This window comes from Trichoplax adhaerens, genomic scaffold, assembly GCF_000150275.1.
Source record: "Trichoplax adhaerens TRIADscaffold_6 genomic scaffold, whole genome shotgun sequence".
In the NCBI taxonomy this organism is placed as follows: Eukaryota; Metazoa; Placozoa; class Uniplacotomia; order Trichoplacea; family Trichoplacidae; genus Trichoplax; species Trichoplax adhaerens.
The window spans coordinates 3,453,592-3,472,397 of NW_002060948.1; the positions used below are offsets into that span (position 1 = coordinate 3,453,592).

The 18,806-nt window shown below is 33.8% G+C and overlaps 4 protein-coding genes across 4 annotated transcripts; 3 read left to right on the forward strand and 1 right to left on the reverse strand.

The window, feature by feature from the left end:
* Positions 1 to 1,867: 1,867 nt before the first annotated feature.
* Positions 1,868 to 3,211, forward strand: TRIADDRAFT_26275 (uncharacterized protein; the record flags this gene model as incomplete). The annotated part of the gene is made up of 1 exon (XM_002113345.1): positions 1,868 to 3,211. The coding sequence occupies one exon, from the start codon at positions 1,868 to 1,870 to the stop codon at positions 3,209 to 3,211; it is 1,344 nt and encodes a 447-aa protein (XP_002113381.1).
* A 2,274-nt stretch (positions 3,212 to 5,485) lies between these two features.
* TRIADDRAFT_5728 (uncharacterized protein) lies at positions 5,486 to 6,190 on the forward strand (the record flags this gene model as incomplete). The annotated part of the gene is made up of 1 exon (XM_002113346.1): positions 5,486 to 6,190. A coding segment is annotated over one exon (705 nt), but the record flags the coding sequence as incomplete, so codon positions are not given.
* A 3,521-nt stretch (positions 6,191 to 9,711) lies between these two features.
* Positions 9,712 to 11,472, forward strand: TRIADDRAFT_27062 (uncharacterized protein; the record flags this gene model as incomplete). Its single annotated transcript, XM_002113347.1, has 3 exons — positions 9,712 to 10,243; positions 10,803 to 11,024; positions 11,255 to 11,472. 3 exons carry the CDS (start codon positions 9,712 to 9,714, stop codon positions 11,470 to 11,472), a joined length of 972 nt encoding a protein of 323 aa, XP_002113383.1.
* A 3,190-nt stretch (positions 11,473 to 14,662) lies between these two features.
* TRIADDRAFT_57495 (uncharacterized protein) lies at positions 14,663 to 18,004 on the reverse strand (the record flags this gene model as incomplete). The annotated part of the gene is made up of 6 exons (XM_002113715.1): positions 14,663 to 14,965; positions 15,058 to 15,090; positions 15,203 to 15,272; positions 16,639 to 16,843; positions 17,075 to 17,293; positions 17,464 to 18,004. The coding sequence occupies 6 exons, from the start codon at positions 18,002 to 18,004 to the stop codon at positions 14,663 to 14,665; spliced, it is 1,371 nt and encodes a 456-aa protein (XP_002113751.1).
* Between the last annotated feature and the right edge of the window lie 802 nt (positions 18,005 to 18,806).

Sequence of the window (18,806 nt, forward strand, 5' to 3'; positions counted from 1 at the left end):
CTAGACAACCGCCATGAGCTTTAGCTACGTATACGCTTTTAGCGCTAAAGTACTCAGTACGATGATTTGCACTAGATTCCCCATTTAATATGAGCATTCGGACATGATAGAATGCTCCGCACTGTGGAAGAAAAAGCTTTATTTATTTGTATGTACTAGTTAGCATGCATAAGCTCGTTCTAATTATTACCACTTTTTAGTTAGTCAATTAGTTTTTCAATTGCTATTAAATTGTCAAGACTATAATCTTGGTTGTCAAGATTTCTTCAGTAATAAATAGTAATAAATCTCTGACTACCTCGTCTACACTATCAGTGATGCTATAATTAGACTGTAGTATTTGGTCGTTAGAAGTGAATTATTTGGTGGTATAGCTAATCTCGCCTATTTAAGTCAGTAAGAGGCGTTCTTCATAAGCATTGGCGTGCGTAGATTACTTTGTCACTAGTGGTGTGTGACAGTACTACACTTACTATATGTACTAACTTGATCTGTTATTCCTTAACGATGTGCTAGCTGCTTTATATCATCATAATAATATTCATTTATAGACGTTGCGAATGCAAGTCCTTGACTCAGTAAAAATACGCGTACAATATAAAGGTTATATATACATATACATTCAGCAAAAAGGTATGCGTCAAATAAACGAGCAGGGGTCTAGTAAAAGCTACAAAGTGGTTGCTTGTATCCAACCCTGCATGCGGCATCCAGTCCACTGGTTCTATGTGCAGAAGCAGTTAAATGCCTATGCAGTATCTTTACGTTGTTATATGATACTTTAGTTTTAGTTGAGGGAATATTGAACATGTTCAAACTAGTCCATCAGCCTTGAACAGGTCTAGAGATATCGTGTATTATCATCGTCTATAAATTCATACTGTATATATATATCTACAAATGTATAGTAGAAGTAATATTAAAACCTTCATTTCTTTATACGTACAGTATACTTACTACACGTACTAACTTGATCTGTTATTCCTTAACAACGTTCTAGCTGCCTTATATCATCATAATAATATTCATTTATCGACGTTGCAAATGTAAGTCTTTGCCTCAGTACAAATACCCATACAATAGATAGGTTATATGCAAGTACATTTAACAAAAAAGGTATGCATGAAGTAGAACGAGTAGGAGTATTGCTAAAAGCTATAGCAGTTCATTTGCCTATACAATATCTCTACAGTATCTCTACGTTGTTATATAATACTTTAGCTTTAGTTGAAGGAATATTGAACTCGTTCAAGCTAGTCGGTAAGCCTTGAACAGCATCTAGTTATATCATGTATTATCGTCTATAAATGAATACTGTCTAAATACGCGTATATATGCAAATGTACACTAAAAGTCATATTAATTAGTTTTACCTACAATTCTAATCAATCAATCAATCAACTATATACCGTGTATATGCTACGCATACAGTTATCCATTTGTAGTCGTAGAGCAGTAACACTGTCCAAGGGTTTCTCTACACGATATCACCAGTAGTACACAGTATCAATAATTATAATTAATAATTCTATGGTTGCTTCTTGGAGGCGGATCATTAATTATGTAAGCAGCGATGGCATCAATACTGTATTGATCCTTTAGCAAAATAATAGCGATTCAACATTGATTGCCAAAGCCTTGACTAAAACTACTGCTTCTCACTAGTGCATAAGACAGTTTTTACAATCGAAAGAAATGATACAGCAAATTATACCACTGTGTATAGAGATGACTCAAGAGCCATCTTGCCTTGTCTCCTATTAAGGGGAAATAGTCGTCACTGCTGTGGAAATACAACCTATTCAATCCAAAATAAAATTAGTCTAGCGCAAAATTACATTGAAATCGATCCTTCTATCGAACAACGATGAGTTTATTGATTCAATTATCCGTAGCTATTGCATTCTTACTACTCAATGGCGTCATTGATGGATCCAATCCGGGTGATAGTGATGAAGTAACTGCATTGCCAGGACTGTCGATTCCTTTACCTTTTAAACATTACTCCGGTTATTTACAGGGTGTTGATAGCAATACTCAGTTACATTATTGGTTCGCTGAATCTTATGGTAATCCTGCAAGCGATCCTTTAATATTATGGATGAACGGTGGTCCTGGTTGTAGTTCATTGGATGGACTACTAACCGAGCATGGACCTTTTAGTGTCAATGATGATTTAACCATTTCTTTACGTAATACTTCGTGGAATAAATTTGCTAATGTCATCTATCTTGAATCACCAGCAGGTGTTGGATTTTCTTACGGACCATCGTCCAATTTATCGGATATTACAACGGCAGAGAATAACTACGCTGCTCTTAAAGCATTCTTTAAAAAATTTCCTACATTCGCCAATCATGACTTCTACATTACAGGCGAAAGTTATGCTGGCGTTTACGTTCCTACGTTAGCCACTCGTGTTGCTAATGATAGTACAATCCGATTAAAAGCGATTGCTATTGGCAATGGCATTCTAGACAGGACTAAAAATCTCGATTCATTAATGTATTACGGTTACTATCACGGCCTATTGGGTGGCCAACTATGGAATGGCTTGCAAGTTGCGTGTTGCAGTGGCAGTAGCTGCCAATATGCAAATAGTAATAATTTCCTATGTTCTCATCGAGTTCGCTCTGCTACTAATTTAATTTGGGGCGATGGCCTAAACCTGTATAGTATCTATGAGGATTGTTTAAAAGTTCGACAAACTTTAGCCATTAGAAATCATCTACAAGACTCTAACCAACCTCTTTATGGAACCCCACCTTGCTTTACTGAGAGTATACTATCCAAATATTTAAATAGCGATGCAGTTCTGAAGGCGTTACATATTGCCAAGCAGGCTCCAAAATGGACGATCTGTAATTTTATTGTCAACCTCAATTATCAAAGGACCTATCCTTCTGTTATCCATTTCTTAAAGAATCTGTCATCCAAAATGCGCGTCTTATTATATTATGGCGATGCCGATGCTGTGTGCAATTTTATAGGTGGACTTTGGAGTGCTGAAGCAATCCAAGCCCCCAAAATCGATGACTATAAACCATGGTATATTAACACCACATACGGCAAAACAGTTGCAGGTTTTATACAGCGATATGATAACCTCGATTTTGTGACTGTTAAAGGAGCTGGACACTTAGTCCCAACAGATCAGCCTGATGCTGCCTTTCGACTGATGGAAACTTTTATAGGCGGTCATAGTTTATAATAATAATGTGTTGCCGTGAAGATAGTATTCTATCAATTTATTGGCAACATGGGCTCATTTACAGGCCATAATAACGAATAAAGTAGAAAATGATAATCGAAAAGTTGTTGAAAACGGCAATTTCCGTAGGATTGTCAAGTCCGATGGACAGGATCTTGAAAATCTTGTGGATATTAGATGCACTTTATTCTATTTGTAAATTATGAAATGACCTAATAATGATATGATTATTGGCTATAAAATAGTTGTCCTACGCAAAGATAGAAATCCTTATAAACATTTTCAATTGGAGTAGGATCTGCAGATCATAATCTATCATTGACCCACAGGGATATATTTCTCTCGGTGATCTTCCAAAAAATCAGTTAAGTGATAAACTACAGTATGGTCATTTAATGTACATTCATTGTAGATGGTGTAAATGTTTGATGTACTCGGTTGGACTGTATAGAATTGTTACATGAATCTGTAGATTGATTTTTACAACACTGTGCATCAGCATGTTGTATCCTATATCACTAGTTATACCATTAAAAGTAGATTGTTGCATGAATCTGTAGATTGATTTTTACAATACTGTGCATCAGCATGTTGTATCCTCCTATTTCACTAGTTATACCATTAAAAGTAGATTGTTAGTTTATTGTACATTATTTATGTGACTTAGCATACACATTGCATGGATTTTCCATTAACTTTCCTGATACGAAGTTCATCAATGGACCTAACGATATTCCCTTTAATTAATTTATTAAATAATTATAACGGCTGAGAACAAACTGTAGCTGATAGGTCAATTACATAATTTATGTTCATATTATCAATTATTCTATATACAAGTATTTAAAGTTATTTTCTGTAGTATCTTGGCTTTGTTAGTTAGCATTGCCAATATGTGTATATCTTACTATTCAGAGTTCAATCAAGGAATAAATGAAAGATTAAGACTAATCGGTGCATCAGATTTAAATTACTAATTGATCAATTTTGTGAAATTCGTTCATGAAATATTAGAGCACAGTATGCTAACGTCTTCAGTCAACGAAATTTTAAATCCTTATTGGTTTTAGTTCATGGAAATGTCTCGTACAGTTAAAAATTCAATGAAACGGGATACGAACATGTCATGTCTATGGATTAAAACATTTTGTTTACTAACTATACGCATAAGTGCACTTCCTCTACAGTAAGTAAATTAGCTGTAGACTCTGCAGTACTACAGTAGGTAGTTTTCGAGCGGAGAAGTACAAAAATACCTCGTATAGCTCTACAGTATTGTCAAATCCTACAAAGGTAAACACGAAGCCGATCCAAAAGTTAAAGAGTAAAAATGCAAAGTTTTATTGCATACAGCCAGTACACTACCAAGGTAAACATGATTATAACAACAGTCACTGAGCAGCAAATTTACAATGTAATTTTAAACTTACCAGCTAAAACAGAAGGTCCATTTCCAGCCAACCTATAATTCTAAAATTGTCGCGCTAGGCAGTCGGCTGCAGTATGAGCACAGTCTACTACAGTCTGCTGCAAGCACTATGCATGTGAGTCAAAAGTTGCCATCGCCGCTTGCTGCAATTTTTGCATTCCTGAAGGTGGAATAACTTCTGAATAAATAAATAAACAAAACAACATTATTAGATGATGCTTATAATGATTAGCCGAAAGATGGAGGATCTGGGTGCAAGTAGCATACTGTAAATACAGCGCCATACCCCTTGATCCAGAGAGATCGGTGTCTTTGATCTTATCTCTGGGGCTAAAATCTCTATTAGTGCTAGGCTTTCCAAGGGTTATGCAGACTTGAAGACGCTAATGTTGAAATTGATTAGACATTTTGGCAGAGTACTGTACTGTACAGTACGTACACGAGGACTACTAAAGAAGGCATCGTAATAATTCCAGCTGTACAACTATAGCGTCCATGTGCGACAAGTCCTTCCATTTTATCTGATGTAAATAAGACAAGTAAGAAAAATTCTCATCAAAATTTGAAAACAGATCTAATATTATTATGATTATCATTACTAGTTGATATTGATATATATTCTACTGAATTTCGCTTGCCATTGCCTAATTTGCAATTGTTTACCTGATATAGTTAAAAGAAGCATTATGTTTACACTTTTAGCGTTCTTGCCTGCAACTTTAACAACGATCATTGCCTGCACGACAATTTTGGTAGTTGTCATCACTTGCTATGTGCAGTCACGACCAAAATGGACAAGGCCTTGTCCTCCAAAGAAAGAAAATTACGATGTACAGCAAGGCGTTGTATTGCTATTTCAACTGGAGCGAAACTGCACTGTACCTAGTCTAGCGGCTTACGTTTTAAAACTTGAAACTTATTTACGTATGGCCGAAATCCCGTATAAAAATGATCATAGCTTTACTTTATCCAGTAAAGGTAAAGTTCCTTGGATTATTGTTAACGGCAAAGAAGTTACGGATTCATCATTTTGTATTGAATACTTGAGTCAGGAATTTGATAAAGACCTGGATAAAGGCTTGAATGAAGAAAGTAAAGCTGTTGGTCGAATGTTAACCAAAACGATGGAAGAGAATACGTTTTGGGCCACCATTGAACAAGCCAGACTCTATGATGGCTTAGACGAATGGTTGGATCTTGTAGATGTCAACTCGTCAATGCGATCCTTCTTCAAAAATCAAGGCCCAAAAATCGTGAAAGAATATAGTTGGGGACATGGCATAGGAAGGCATTCCTCGCAAGAAATACATCATATAGGTGAATTGGACCTACGATCCTTTTCAGTCATTCTTGGCTCTAAGAAATACTTCCTTGCTGATTATCCCACTACGGTTGATGCATGCATGTTTGGATTTTTGGCAAATATGCTATATGCTGTACCCAAATCGTCCCCATGCTATCGTTTGTTAACTACGGAATTGACAAATCTTGTGGATTATGTAGAAAGAATGAAAGCAAAGTATTGGCCAGATTGGGAAGAAATCACCAGCAGGGCACCTAGAGGTAGTCTCGGTCACTGAAATAGACCTACAGTAATGAACAGGAAAAGAATATTGTAGAATCATGGTGTTTTACGCTAGATGATTATAAGGAAGTCACTAGCAAACGTAGTACTCTACATCAGCATAACTGGATTAGACAGGTGCAAGCTAGTAGTCTATCAGTAATTGACAGTAAAGAATATTGTAATATTATAGCATGCTATGTTTGATAATTGTAGAATGAAGTTACTAACTACAGCAGTCCTGTATATCAGCAGAACTCGACATGTTGTGCAAGCTAGTAGTCCATCAAATTTCGGGAATATTCTATCGATTTTCGTTTAAAGGTTGCTCGTTACTCGTTTGTGTTAATTTCGTGATTGAAAAAGGATGTCCACTTCATTTACGGTAACTAGTAATCACATATGTGTTCTTTATAAGCATTCTACAGTCCCTTCATTGAAATACTGTATACATAAGTTATTCAAGTCTGCAAATTCTTTCTATTTTCGTTCATGATTTCATTTTTATGAATGATCCAAAAAATAAACGATGTGTATATTATAATATGATATTATTTAACTGCACGGGTATATTGATAATCTCCTAACATAAAGGAATTGCGCTACTATGACTTAGTTCGTACTTTATAACCATGATTGCTGATACTGTCGAAGCAGTTAAAATAATTGCACAATCAAAATCTTGCTTAGATATTGCATTTTTTTTCTCGTCTGGCAATCAATTGACTTGAAAATAGATTTGATCTCAGCTACCTTACGATGAGTATTCTTGAAAGAGGTTGTAATAGTATAACTAATTACTAGGTATATAAGCGTTGCTTTGCATACTGCATTGCGTTGATACACTACTGCTAAGGTTAGTCAAATAGTTCCAGCATTCGCGTTCCGCAGCAAGTTATTTTTGGTATCGTTGCAGTCAACTTCCAGAGCTGTGGTATACTGTATTAATTATAAGAATTTACCTCTTTTCTTGCTAGCCCAACTAAGCCGCAATAAAATCTAGTCTTACCCAGTTTCTGTAATGATAATATTCAATATCGATAGTACTATTTTGTAGCTCATTTACAAGGTGTAATGGCTAAATTTTATGAGCGAAGGTATCCGCGTAGACTATTCTTGCTATTTGCAACTTGAGATAAAAGGCCTAGAGGAAATTTTTCAAGGTTGGAATTAGCTGAAGTTAGCTTTTAGATTACTGCGTCGATGTTCTACTATCAGCTCTGTTCTGCTCACGAAAACGTCGACACAGGAGACAAAAATCATGACAAACAAATTTTGATCTGGTCTATCGGTCAATGAGTATTGTAGGACAAAAATCTGCATTCTCACAAGTAGATACCCTATAATAGGACAGTAGTCCTGCAGATGTGATAAGTTGGTGCTAGACCAGATTTTAGACAATCTGGTAAATTACTATGACTGCATGATCACACTATTGCAATTATACAAGGCTGAGCTCATGCCAAAGTATCCCATCTTTTAGCCCTAGAACTGCAAGATCTGCCAAAATGACGGCGTAAAAATTGGAAGATTACTGGACTCATCGAGATAAAAGAACGTGTATAGTTGCAGTATACTGTAGGTAATTATGGTAAGGTCTGTGTGAGCAATACAATCAGCTCACTTAGAAAATTTTATATATAAAATTGCGAATTTAAGTTTTCCAAGTATATCAGCGTTTGCAGTACCCATAGGCCATAGCATTAGCAATGCCCTGTAGTACTTAAAAGAGCCCATAGCAATGACATAAAATTGAGTTGATAACTAGACAGGCTTTAAATGCAATTTCATTTTCCGTTCTAAGGATTTGTATATACAACTATTCCAATGGTATCTTATAAAAAAGTATGATTATATGATAGAATCATTTAAACAGGATCCATTATTCCAACTAACCCTAACAGTATATATCATAGGTACAGCATGATCCTTTTCCAATCAGATGAATCAGCACATATTATATGCGGGCATTTTTTTACGAAATCCGGTAAATTTTTTATATGTAGAAAGAGTAAGCTCTCATGTCGATTGGTGCATATATCATGTTACATTGGTTAATACTAAAGTGTTTAACTTCATATTAAAGAATTGGAAACGAAAAAGATCACGCTGTATATATTTTATATCACACACTATTGTTATGTCAATTTTAAGTCAAGGGTAATGGATTTCTTAAGGTAGTAGAGATTATAAACGAGTAAAACACAACTAGATGAGCACGATAGACCATTCGTAGTACAGAATTTGATGTAAGCATACAATATTCTCCAGAACGAATTTCATACGCGTGCTATACATCAACAGTTTCTTGTCTCTACAAGAGATTGAACTGAAAGTCATCGGTGATCGAATTATTTTCAGTATCGAGGAAAATCCCTTAGTATTATCTTACTTTCTATCGTTGTTTAAGTGCATCTATTTAGTAATAAGTGCCTGGTAAAAACCTTTTATGCTTATTTTATATTTATACAGTACATGAGCGCCGATAACAACAGTCCTCCTATTTTCTCTAAGCTACGTATATAAACAAATTAAAACACGCTTTCATTCAATATTACTACACTATATCAATTCGGGTTATATAGTCCCAAACTCTTCATCTTGGACTACTGTACAGACTACTGAAGAAAAAAACTCTAATCTATCATCTCGCCAGTTCTAAATATTACCCACTTTAGCGTAGCACTAATAGTTCATTTTGTTACTTTGGTGAGAAAAGACCAGTGTTATTTGCAGTTGCCCTGTGCCATTGATGAAAAGCAACGGTGGTACAAACTATTTTTAATGATAAAATACGTTTTCCTATTTTATAAACTAATAACGAAAACAAGGATTTATTGAAAGCATCGATTTGGAAAACAGAATAGAGTAATAGTGTATGAAACTTCGGTGCTGATTGCATTGATATTATACACTTTCAACAACATTTACTTCCGTAGAAATTATCATAACACATTATAGAATGGGGGGAAATCTTAATAGATATCATAGTATGATAGTAGGGATATCTACACACTAACTAATTCGTATTCTGCCACTCCAACCATACTATCAGTCTATCTATCAGTCGTTTGCCTTTCTATCCTGTAAAATACGAGATTACAATTGATAGCTAGGAATTAAAAGAGCCGTAGAGAAGGCGTCAATCTCGGTTCTAGAAAAGCTTTCCTTAATACGTGATATATCAACCTGGGAAAATAATTGATTTCTTTTATTTCAAGAAGAAAAATATAATAAAATTGAAAAATGAATGACAGCTAAGAATGTTATTGTCGTGAACAATAATGGTGATGAATAAATTGAAAGTATTGTCTTTTTTAATTATAAGTTTTACTTCTATCTATCTATCTATAGTTTATAGTCGAGTAGGCGATGTTAAATTGTTTAAAGTCAATAAAAGCTTAATACCGAGATCGATTTTTTTCATCTATCGATCAACGAACGACTTGTTGATTGTAGCCGTATCTGTAAAACAGAATACAAGTTATGTCGAGTTTCTATCGTTTCATGACGACTGTCCTTGTGGCAGTAATCCTATCTAACGCGCCATACTGTCAAGGCGATAATGATGATCATCCTCGAGGACATTTCGACCGCCTTGGTAGCCACATTGATTCTGATGGTCATGTCGAAATATACGATGAAATCCCAACAGCCCAAAAGTTTTGGGAAAAGCATGTTCGACATAGGTTACCAGCCGTATTTCGTGGCGCAGCTAAAAATTTTGAAGCTTTCAACTTGTGGACAGATGACTATTTAAGGAAAAATTATGGTGACCTCGAAGTAAAACTAGAAGCAAAAGCAGAAAAAAAAAATGTACCTATTGGAACTAAAGGCAAAGGAAGGGATACCATTGCCGATTTCTTGGACAGCTATGTCAAGAAAGATTCTTATATCGTCTCACAATTGCCTGATCCGATGTCTCCTGAAATCGGTGTTTTACCTTGTATAACCTGTGGTTCTTTTAAAAATCGCATCTTGGAAGCTAATTTATGGCTCAGTAGTGGTGGTACTAAATCTCTCCTACATAAAGATGCAGGTAAAAAAGTTAAGCTATCGATACAAGGTTACTATCTTTCAATTTTTCTAGTCGAAGTTTTATTTATAGAAACTGAACTTTCCAATTAAAATATTTAGTTGATTAAGGTAAATTTCAAATTGTCAACTCCTTTTTTGATGCTCGGTGCCATAACGCTTAGTTTAGAAGTAAAGCTAGAAAATTTTGGCCTAACTTAATGTTACCATACTATAAACGTGTAAGCTGATAATAACAGCGATTTCTCATTCGCCATGACCTTATAGCCGTTTATGTTAAGATCGATGTTTAGTATCCGCTAAATTAGGCACTTGAGACATTTAACAGCTTCATAGATATTCTCTATCATAGACTTTTGTGGAATAGAGTTCGAACTGAAAACCTACATTTTACTTTGCAATTTTTCAATTTATAAACGCTACCTTGACTCTTGAATAGCGAATAAAGATAATTTATAATAAAAATCTATACTTAGTACTTGTTCAAAGTATGCTACGATATGAATTGTTAGCATCTTTATAATGATATTAATTCAATGTTATTCATACACGGGAATGAATAGACAACGCTATTAATTGCCTCCTGAATGGAACCAAAGATTGGCTTTTAATCCACCCTAAATACGAAAAATTCATTCCAATGGCCAAAGAAGCCAAATCAGAAGTTGGCGGATTCTCCACTATTAACGTGGATAAAGTCAATATTAAAAAATATCCCAACTTTAAGAAAGTCCATTACAACCATGCTAATCTATCACCAGGAGATTGTTTATACTTGCCTTATGGTATGTCAGCTAGTTGAGTTTTAAATAAATCTTTCTATTCACTTTATTCCACTATGGGAATATTGAACTCGTTTAACCGAAAATGTCGATCAATTTAACTTGGTTATGTTCGAAAATAGATTTGTTTATGGTAGAGAGATTTAAGCACTTCAATGACAATAGTTGTTGATTAAATCAAAATGAAATTACGAAGAGGCTAATAAGGTTTAAAATATTATGTGTTCAACTAGCTTATTTGCATCAAGTTCGATCTTATGGCTCGAAAAATATGGCTGTTTCTGTACTCCTTGCAGCCGGACTCACTCACGAAAAGACTTTTAATAATGAGGATTGTGAATCCAAAGACTACAAAGTTTTTCCAAAACTGACTGAAGTCAACATGGTGTGGACTTATCCAGGACATGGTCCACAAACACTAGGTAGCATGGATCCAATGGAACTGAGGTAAATTTGTTTCAATATTATTAAACTAGAATAATCTACTTGCGTTGATAATAACTAGATGCAAAATAATACAAGCCTATGGCAGGTGTATTATTTCTGGATAGTCATGATATTCTACAATCTTCATCAATCTTGTAAATGCTTTTAAATACAAAATACAACAGGGATAGCATTTTGAAACTCTTTAAGAAAAAGGATAAAGTACCGAGCGACAGATTCTTGCAAGAAGTTACAGCTGTAAGGAATCAAAAATAATCATATAAGATCAATTTTGTTTTAAACACAAAATGACTTTGAAAGAATCTTAGTTAAGCTGGATATTTTTTGCTGCAGATGGATGATGAAGAAGATGAAGGTTCCGGCATGATTAAAATTCAACATAAAGCTGTAAGTCCTTATTAGTGTAATATTATTAGAGTAGCAAAGTAAAGGCCCGTTCATAATAAATAACCAATTGATGACCTCTACTCCAGATGCTATAAAAGTAATCATTTCTACTTTGGATAAAATTTTAGTATACAAAACATTTTGGGCTGGATAAGAAAAAATATGTAACTGCAGAAGAGGTTAATAAAATTCCATTTGAGCAATGGAAAGCATTAGCTGTTGATATGGATCCCGATCCAGCAAATACAGAAGAATATGAATACGCCTTATTTGATGTTAAGCAATTTCAGTATGGCATAGAATTAACTATATAGCATTTTGATATTGAAGTAACGATATTCACACCCACATCTAGGAAGTTTAAAATAACAAAATAGCCACTCGTGTCTGTAATGTTTACACGAAATGGTGATTCTACTACAGGAATTTACTTATTTTTCTCTCTCTCGCTTTCAATGTAAATAGAAACGTTGTACGGAAATCTATGAACCAGAAAAGTGGAGAATTAGATTCTGAAAAGTTTATTAAAAATTATATGGTAGACAATTAAAAATTACATAAGAAATTTTATTGCCATCCCTCAGTAGCTATACTCGTATATGTGTAAATCATAATTAATTAGTGATCAATTATACTTTTTTGAAGATGTTATTATAGTATTGATGTTTAACTAGAGCAGTATCATAGAAGACAGTAACAGCTTTATATCCACTTGTGTTATAATCTTACTATCATTGCTATGATAAATTTATAGTACTTTTCTTTTTTTAAATGTAGAAAATCGGTGGTTCGGAAAAGATTGCAAATGATGTAAGTACTAAGACAGTAATTAATTTCACAAAGAATTAAAGTGAACATAGTTTATGTGAGCTTACTTATAAATACCGAGAAAATACGATTTCGATACGGATATAGTATGATAATCTTTTTCAATTTTAAATAAAGTTGAAAAGCTTAAGATGTTAACAATTTTAATGCAAGTAGCTAAACAAGCTAATCGTTAATTGCGTTTATGACATGTAGCTGCTGGAAAAATTCGACAGTAACAACGACAAAGTTATTGACGGGAATGACTTGGAGAAAACTGCCGAAAAGGTTCTCAGTCTTTTTAAAGAACATTCTATGCCCCCAAAGAAGGTCGAGGTTAAAGATGAAGACTATCTCAGAGAAGAAGCAGAAACAGAAGAAGAAGGATTACCAGGTGATGAAGGAGATGATTTGATGGGTGATGAATCGGAGGGCGAAGGTGAATATCGTGAAGGCGAAGAACCTGAGGAAAGAGCTCCAAGAGATGATGATGAAAACAGAGATTATCACGATGAACTTTAAGCAAGTTATTTAATCATAATAGGACAAGTAATAACATCGACAATATTATTAATTCGAAGTATTTCCTTTCAATATATCCATACACTAATGCAACATTAATATACCTTTAGGACTGCAGGCGATAAAAATGCAAAGATAACCAAATCAGCATGATTAAATGCAAGTCCACACGATTCAATGCCAAACATAGCCAATTAATGTGACTTTAAAGCGATAAAAATTAATCTTCGTACTGAAAACTTCTTGTCTTGATATGTTGAATAGCCTAACCTGATATACTATACAATAATTTAATTTAATTTCGTAAATAAAGCATTTTCTTATTTAACCTATTTGTTATCAATGCGAGTAATATTTATGAGTGATATTTTAATTAGCATCGAATGAAAATTTCAGCGCTATATTTTTATCTCATGAATGAGTTACCGCATGATGGAGTAGACCGCGATCCAAAAATCGCGAAATTAAATGCATGCTGTTAGATTATATTTAAAAACCAAAATATTTACGAGTGGAGATAGAATCTCTATTACTAACCGAAATTGTCATGCAAGCAAATATCTCGATATTATTTTACTATATATTGCAAAGTTGAACGGCTAGGAAGAGTAATGAATTATAATAATAGCAGGAATATTATATTTCATGGCAGTAGCAAAGAAAAACAGTAAAGTACAATTATAAACATTGCCAATTTTTAAATATTGAATTAGATTAATTCTGAATACATCTCTCAATAACATAAAAAATCTGGAATATGTTTCTTTCATTGATTTGTTTATTACAGAGCATAGTAAATAATAATTAATTGACGGTGTGTAAATAATAGACTACCGATTACTGTAATAACAGAGCAATCGTAGCCAAGCTAACTGTAGGGCTTAGCTCTAAACTACAGCAAGACATTTAAATCAATTCTAAGTGAATTTAGAGTTTATCAAGTTTCCATTTTATTTAAAGTGATTAATGATCTATAAATTTAAATTACAGTTATCCTTGTTTGTGCAACAGTGCAACTTTCCAATTTTTACATCTTAAAGGTCTGCATAATATGCCTATGGGATACAATCTTGCAGTAGCCATTCCAAGAAACAAAGCTAGATTTCGAACATAGTTTGAACACTAATGTCATGGATTAAAAAGTAAATACGCGGAAGTAGCACTAACTTGACTCCAGATTGTAAATAAACAATAAACAATATAATCACATGTTTGTAAATAGTCATGGTAATTGAAAGTATATTAATAAATAGAAATAAATGATTTCTTAATCGAGGTGCACAATGTTAAAGATGTTTATTCCATTAGGAAATCGTATTTTCTCTGACATTAAATCTTATAATACTGATCAGAAAACTTAGTTCGCTGATAAATGCTGCCATCCGTGGATAATCGGCATTAAGGTTAAGTTAATATTATTTCACTAAACATTTTGATTATTTAAAATTTCAATTGAGTGGTTGAACTTGATTCAGGTATCACAGCTCATCTAATATTCGTCCATCTTTTCTTTGTCTATTAAACTCTAATCTGTCGTTATCATCATCGTCAGATTGCTCTAATTCCTCATCTTCCAGCTTGTTTTCATCTTTTTCATCTATGATGGAGTCATTTTCATCTTCGTTCCGATCATCTTCTGGCTCATCTGCTTCATTACTATTATTTTGTTCATATTCCTCGTCTAGAATATCTTTATATATTTCTAAAGCTTTCGGAAGATTTCTCTGCACTTCATTTTTATCTATGATGTTATCCTTATCTTCGTCCAAGGTATTAATAAACTATTTAAAAAATTACATCGAAAATGACTCAAATTATCGAGACACATATTGTGTTCATGTTTTAAACATTAAAAATCTTGCGAGATATCTACCTTTGAAGCGAAATAATCGGAACCACCAAGTTTCTAAAAGTTATCAAGTACATAATTATTCTATCAGTACCAAGAAATTTGATATTTTTAAAATCACTCGTATATCCTGGATTTAAATTGTCATGATAGAAATACTTAAAGTGACCTTGTATTTGTCAGTAAATTTTTGTTGATCGAAATAACCTTTACTTTCTATAGACGCTTTAGCAATTCGTCTAGAAATAGAAAGTCAATTTCAGTATTAATCACAGTAATAAAATGTTGAAGTTTCAGAATAGCTACACTATTCCTCCTTATCAAGAAGTAATTAAAAATTATTATAGGCAATGGGTTTGTTATAATATCCATTAACGAAACCTAACGGAGAAGTAGTCCAAAACCATTGCCTCGTAATTCAAATCATTTTCTGGGTTAGTTGCTAGCTCCTGAAGAGTTCTGATCTCATTGTAGACATTTACTGGAATTGAAAGTAGCTGTTGATAGGTAATATATTTTTGGCTGAAATCAATCCATTTCTCAAGCTATGTCAAATATAAGCATAATAAACCATGCCTGTTAATATTGTAAAGTATTCTTAAAGGTATAGTATCATCTTATTAGATTTTATATAACACGATATGAAACCAGTATCCGATCGTAGATAATCCAAATTTATAATATTAAATTCCGTATCGATATCAAATTCGCCATTGTCACTGTTTAGCATACAGACTTACAATCTTAATAACAGCCTGAAATATCCTCACTTTGCGAGATTCCTAGTATGCAAAAATGTACATTTAGTCAACTACAACCAATAGAGTCAGCGAATCTGATTCTATAGTCGTTTATATAGTTTACTGTACTGTATATTACATTTGCACTTTTAATATTAAATGCAGTACTTAAACCATATCAGTTCGAATGATGTTGATGAATATAGAAATTATTGACTGCCGGTAATCTTCGCTTACTATTTTCAGCCGCTTTCGAAATACTGCTAAATCTATTTTCTCTGGCTTACCATGGAAAAATAATTGTAAGAATTGGTTACTAGATGGTAGATAAATTGGAAAGAAAATGTTACCTTTAAACGGCGCTACTCTACTTATTTTAGTGCAACAGGTGAACAGAACATCTTTCATAATATTGAAATTTTGATACTTTTCACACACACACTCATGGGATACTTGAAACTATAGCACTAAATCTTATTATAGCAGTAGGCAAGAAATAAATAAATACAAATGGGATTGTACTAGTGGATTACTCGGCACTGAAATATGAGCCATTCCACTCCTATAACAAATTCTATGGCATAAAACATCCATTAAAGATTGGGAAAACAACTAATATCACATTTGTAACCAACGGCAATAGATTAATTTCTGTATTTTATTATAGTAACTTAATGCACAAATCTGGCTACAGGTTATATCATGCACAGAGAAATATTCAGCAGAAACTCTTCCAGTTAAAGAAGTACATATAATTTTATCTCAGAAAAAATTTTGTAGATTCGGAGAAACGTAAAGGTGCATTTTTTTAAAAACTTAAAATGAAATAATCATTTCGATACGGATAAACGGCACAGGCACTTACGCGCTTTCTATTTGCAAACGGTTACCGAAGGTCATATGCCCGTAGCCAGGATATCGTAAAGACATTGGCACATTACTTAAAGTAGCACTTTCAACGTGATCGCAACCAGTTTGGTTAAATATCTTAAAATCTTTCTTACTAATATCGAAAAGAATGGTGTAAGCCAAATTTTTCGATCCTATGGAACTTACTTGATGAAAGTGACCTATAAAGGGAATGAGACAGCTTTTTTATCTCTTGTCGCAATTATTTTCAGTTACACTTATATGATGGACATCAGCAACGTAAACTCTTCACCTTTTCGGCGAAAATTACTACAATTTATTTAGACGTATGTTACCTTACTTAGATATACTGTACTAGTACGGCAACCTATTTTATTCTTATAGGTATACTGTATGTCCTTCTGGTTGAAAATTCGAGTTAATTTTTTTACCTCTAGGTAGGTAGATGCAGTCACCAGAAGTAGCATTAGCAAAACGCCAAGGAACTTTACCCACTTTAGGATATCGATATAGATCTACTTTATCGACATTAATTGAGCAATGTCGACCCCCTATGCCATAACTACTTTCTACACCTAAATATTTACTGTACTTTGGCTCCATAAAAAGCCAGTTTTTCTGTCCAACCAGCAAACAATTCAGTGTAAATACTAGAATAAAGTATAAAGTTATTCGATTGTAACAACACGCAATTAATCCCATCACTATTGACAACCTATCAGAATATTTGAAACGATCACCATACAAGAGTTCACATTTTAGCTCAGAACAACAAACTAAGTGAGCTAAACAAATCGAATCGGAGTTCTACTCCACTTACTTGGGTCACTATGTAATCGACTTCGGGTACTGCCAGAACTAAACCAAAGATGACTCTCCCTAATTCGGTTAGAAATAGATCCACATGCCATAAATGACGGGACAAGAATATCCTTGTGCATTGGAGCAGGCATCTCTGATACTATATAAACTTTTCTATCTTCGTATGTATCTAGGAAGTTGGAGAGTTGATCGAATCCTAGCCCCAAACTTCCGATCGGTTTCCTCTGATCTTCGGTTTTGCCTTCAATTTTAAATATAAATTTACCAAAATTGCTCTTTAAATAGCGATCATTCCATAAATTAAAAGCGGGCGAAGAGCCAATAGCATTTTTAATCAAAACGGGTCTTGATTTGCTAAGATAATTTTCCCAAAACTCTCTTGGCGTCGGCAAACTGGTTAATGTGTCAATATGCCCATCAGGGTCACGTTGCATTCCTAATGGCTGGTTATGTCCACGCAAATCATCACTGGTTGTGCATACATTGATACTAAGAAATAGAAATAGGGTCTTCATGTAAATAGCATAACCTATGGCCATGGCTCCTCTTAATTTAGTTAATCAACCACCACGGTATATTGAAATATATATAGAAAAATTTCTTTCGACAACGGTACCAAAATTAGTTTATTAGTGGCTAAAGCTACCCATTAAGGCGATCTTTTGACTCTAATAACATTTATTCATTTTCAAGGAAATCAAATAGGCCAAATTCATGAACTATCTTGGTATAAAGTATAAATACAGCTAAAATGATAACTCAACAATAATTACTTCGTTATCTATTGAATTATTCTCAGGGCAACCGAAAGTGATGAGCAATTTGACGAAAGTATCGCACGGTACAAAGGAGTAAGTAGATCATCTTATCTGCCTATTCACACTATTGCCTTATAGTCTGAAATTGCTGTCTTTCTATCCCTCTTTATTGGGCTAATAACAAATACTATACAATTAATCATAAGTAAGCATCATTGCGAGCATTATTATTCATATATTCCTTTGTTAATTATTATACAGCAGCGAGATTGTTGTAATCTATTATATTAATAAACTAGAGACCACATCGGTAAGGCTAAGTGTCCATATCATTGATTAGTAGAAAGAAGCTACGACTCTTAGATTTGCATACTAGTTTATAGACTTCTAGATGCCTAAAAGTCCATGAGAAGGAACATCTAGTAATCTATATAAAAGTTAACGCCTCCATACTGGGGATGTCATTGAATAAATTAGGCCATTTGACTATGGCTGATAGATGACAGTGTAGAGATTTTGAGCTATGTCTTATAGATTTGAAGACATAAGTATCTCCTATGTAATGTATCATATTACCTTTATA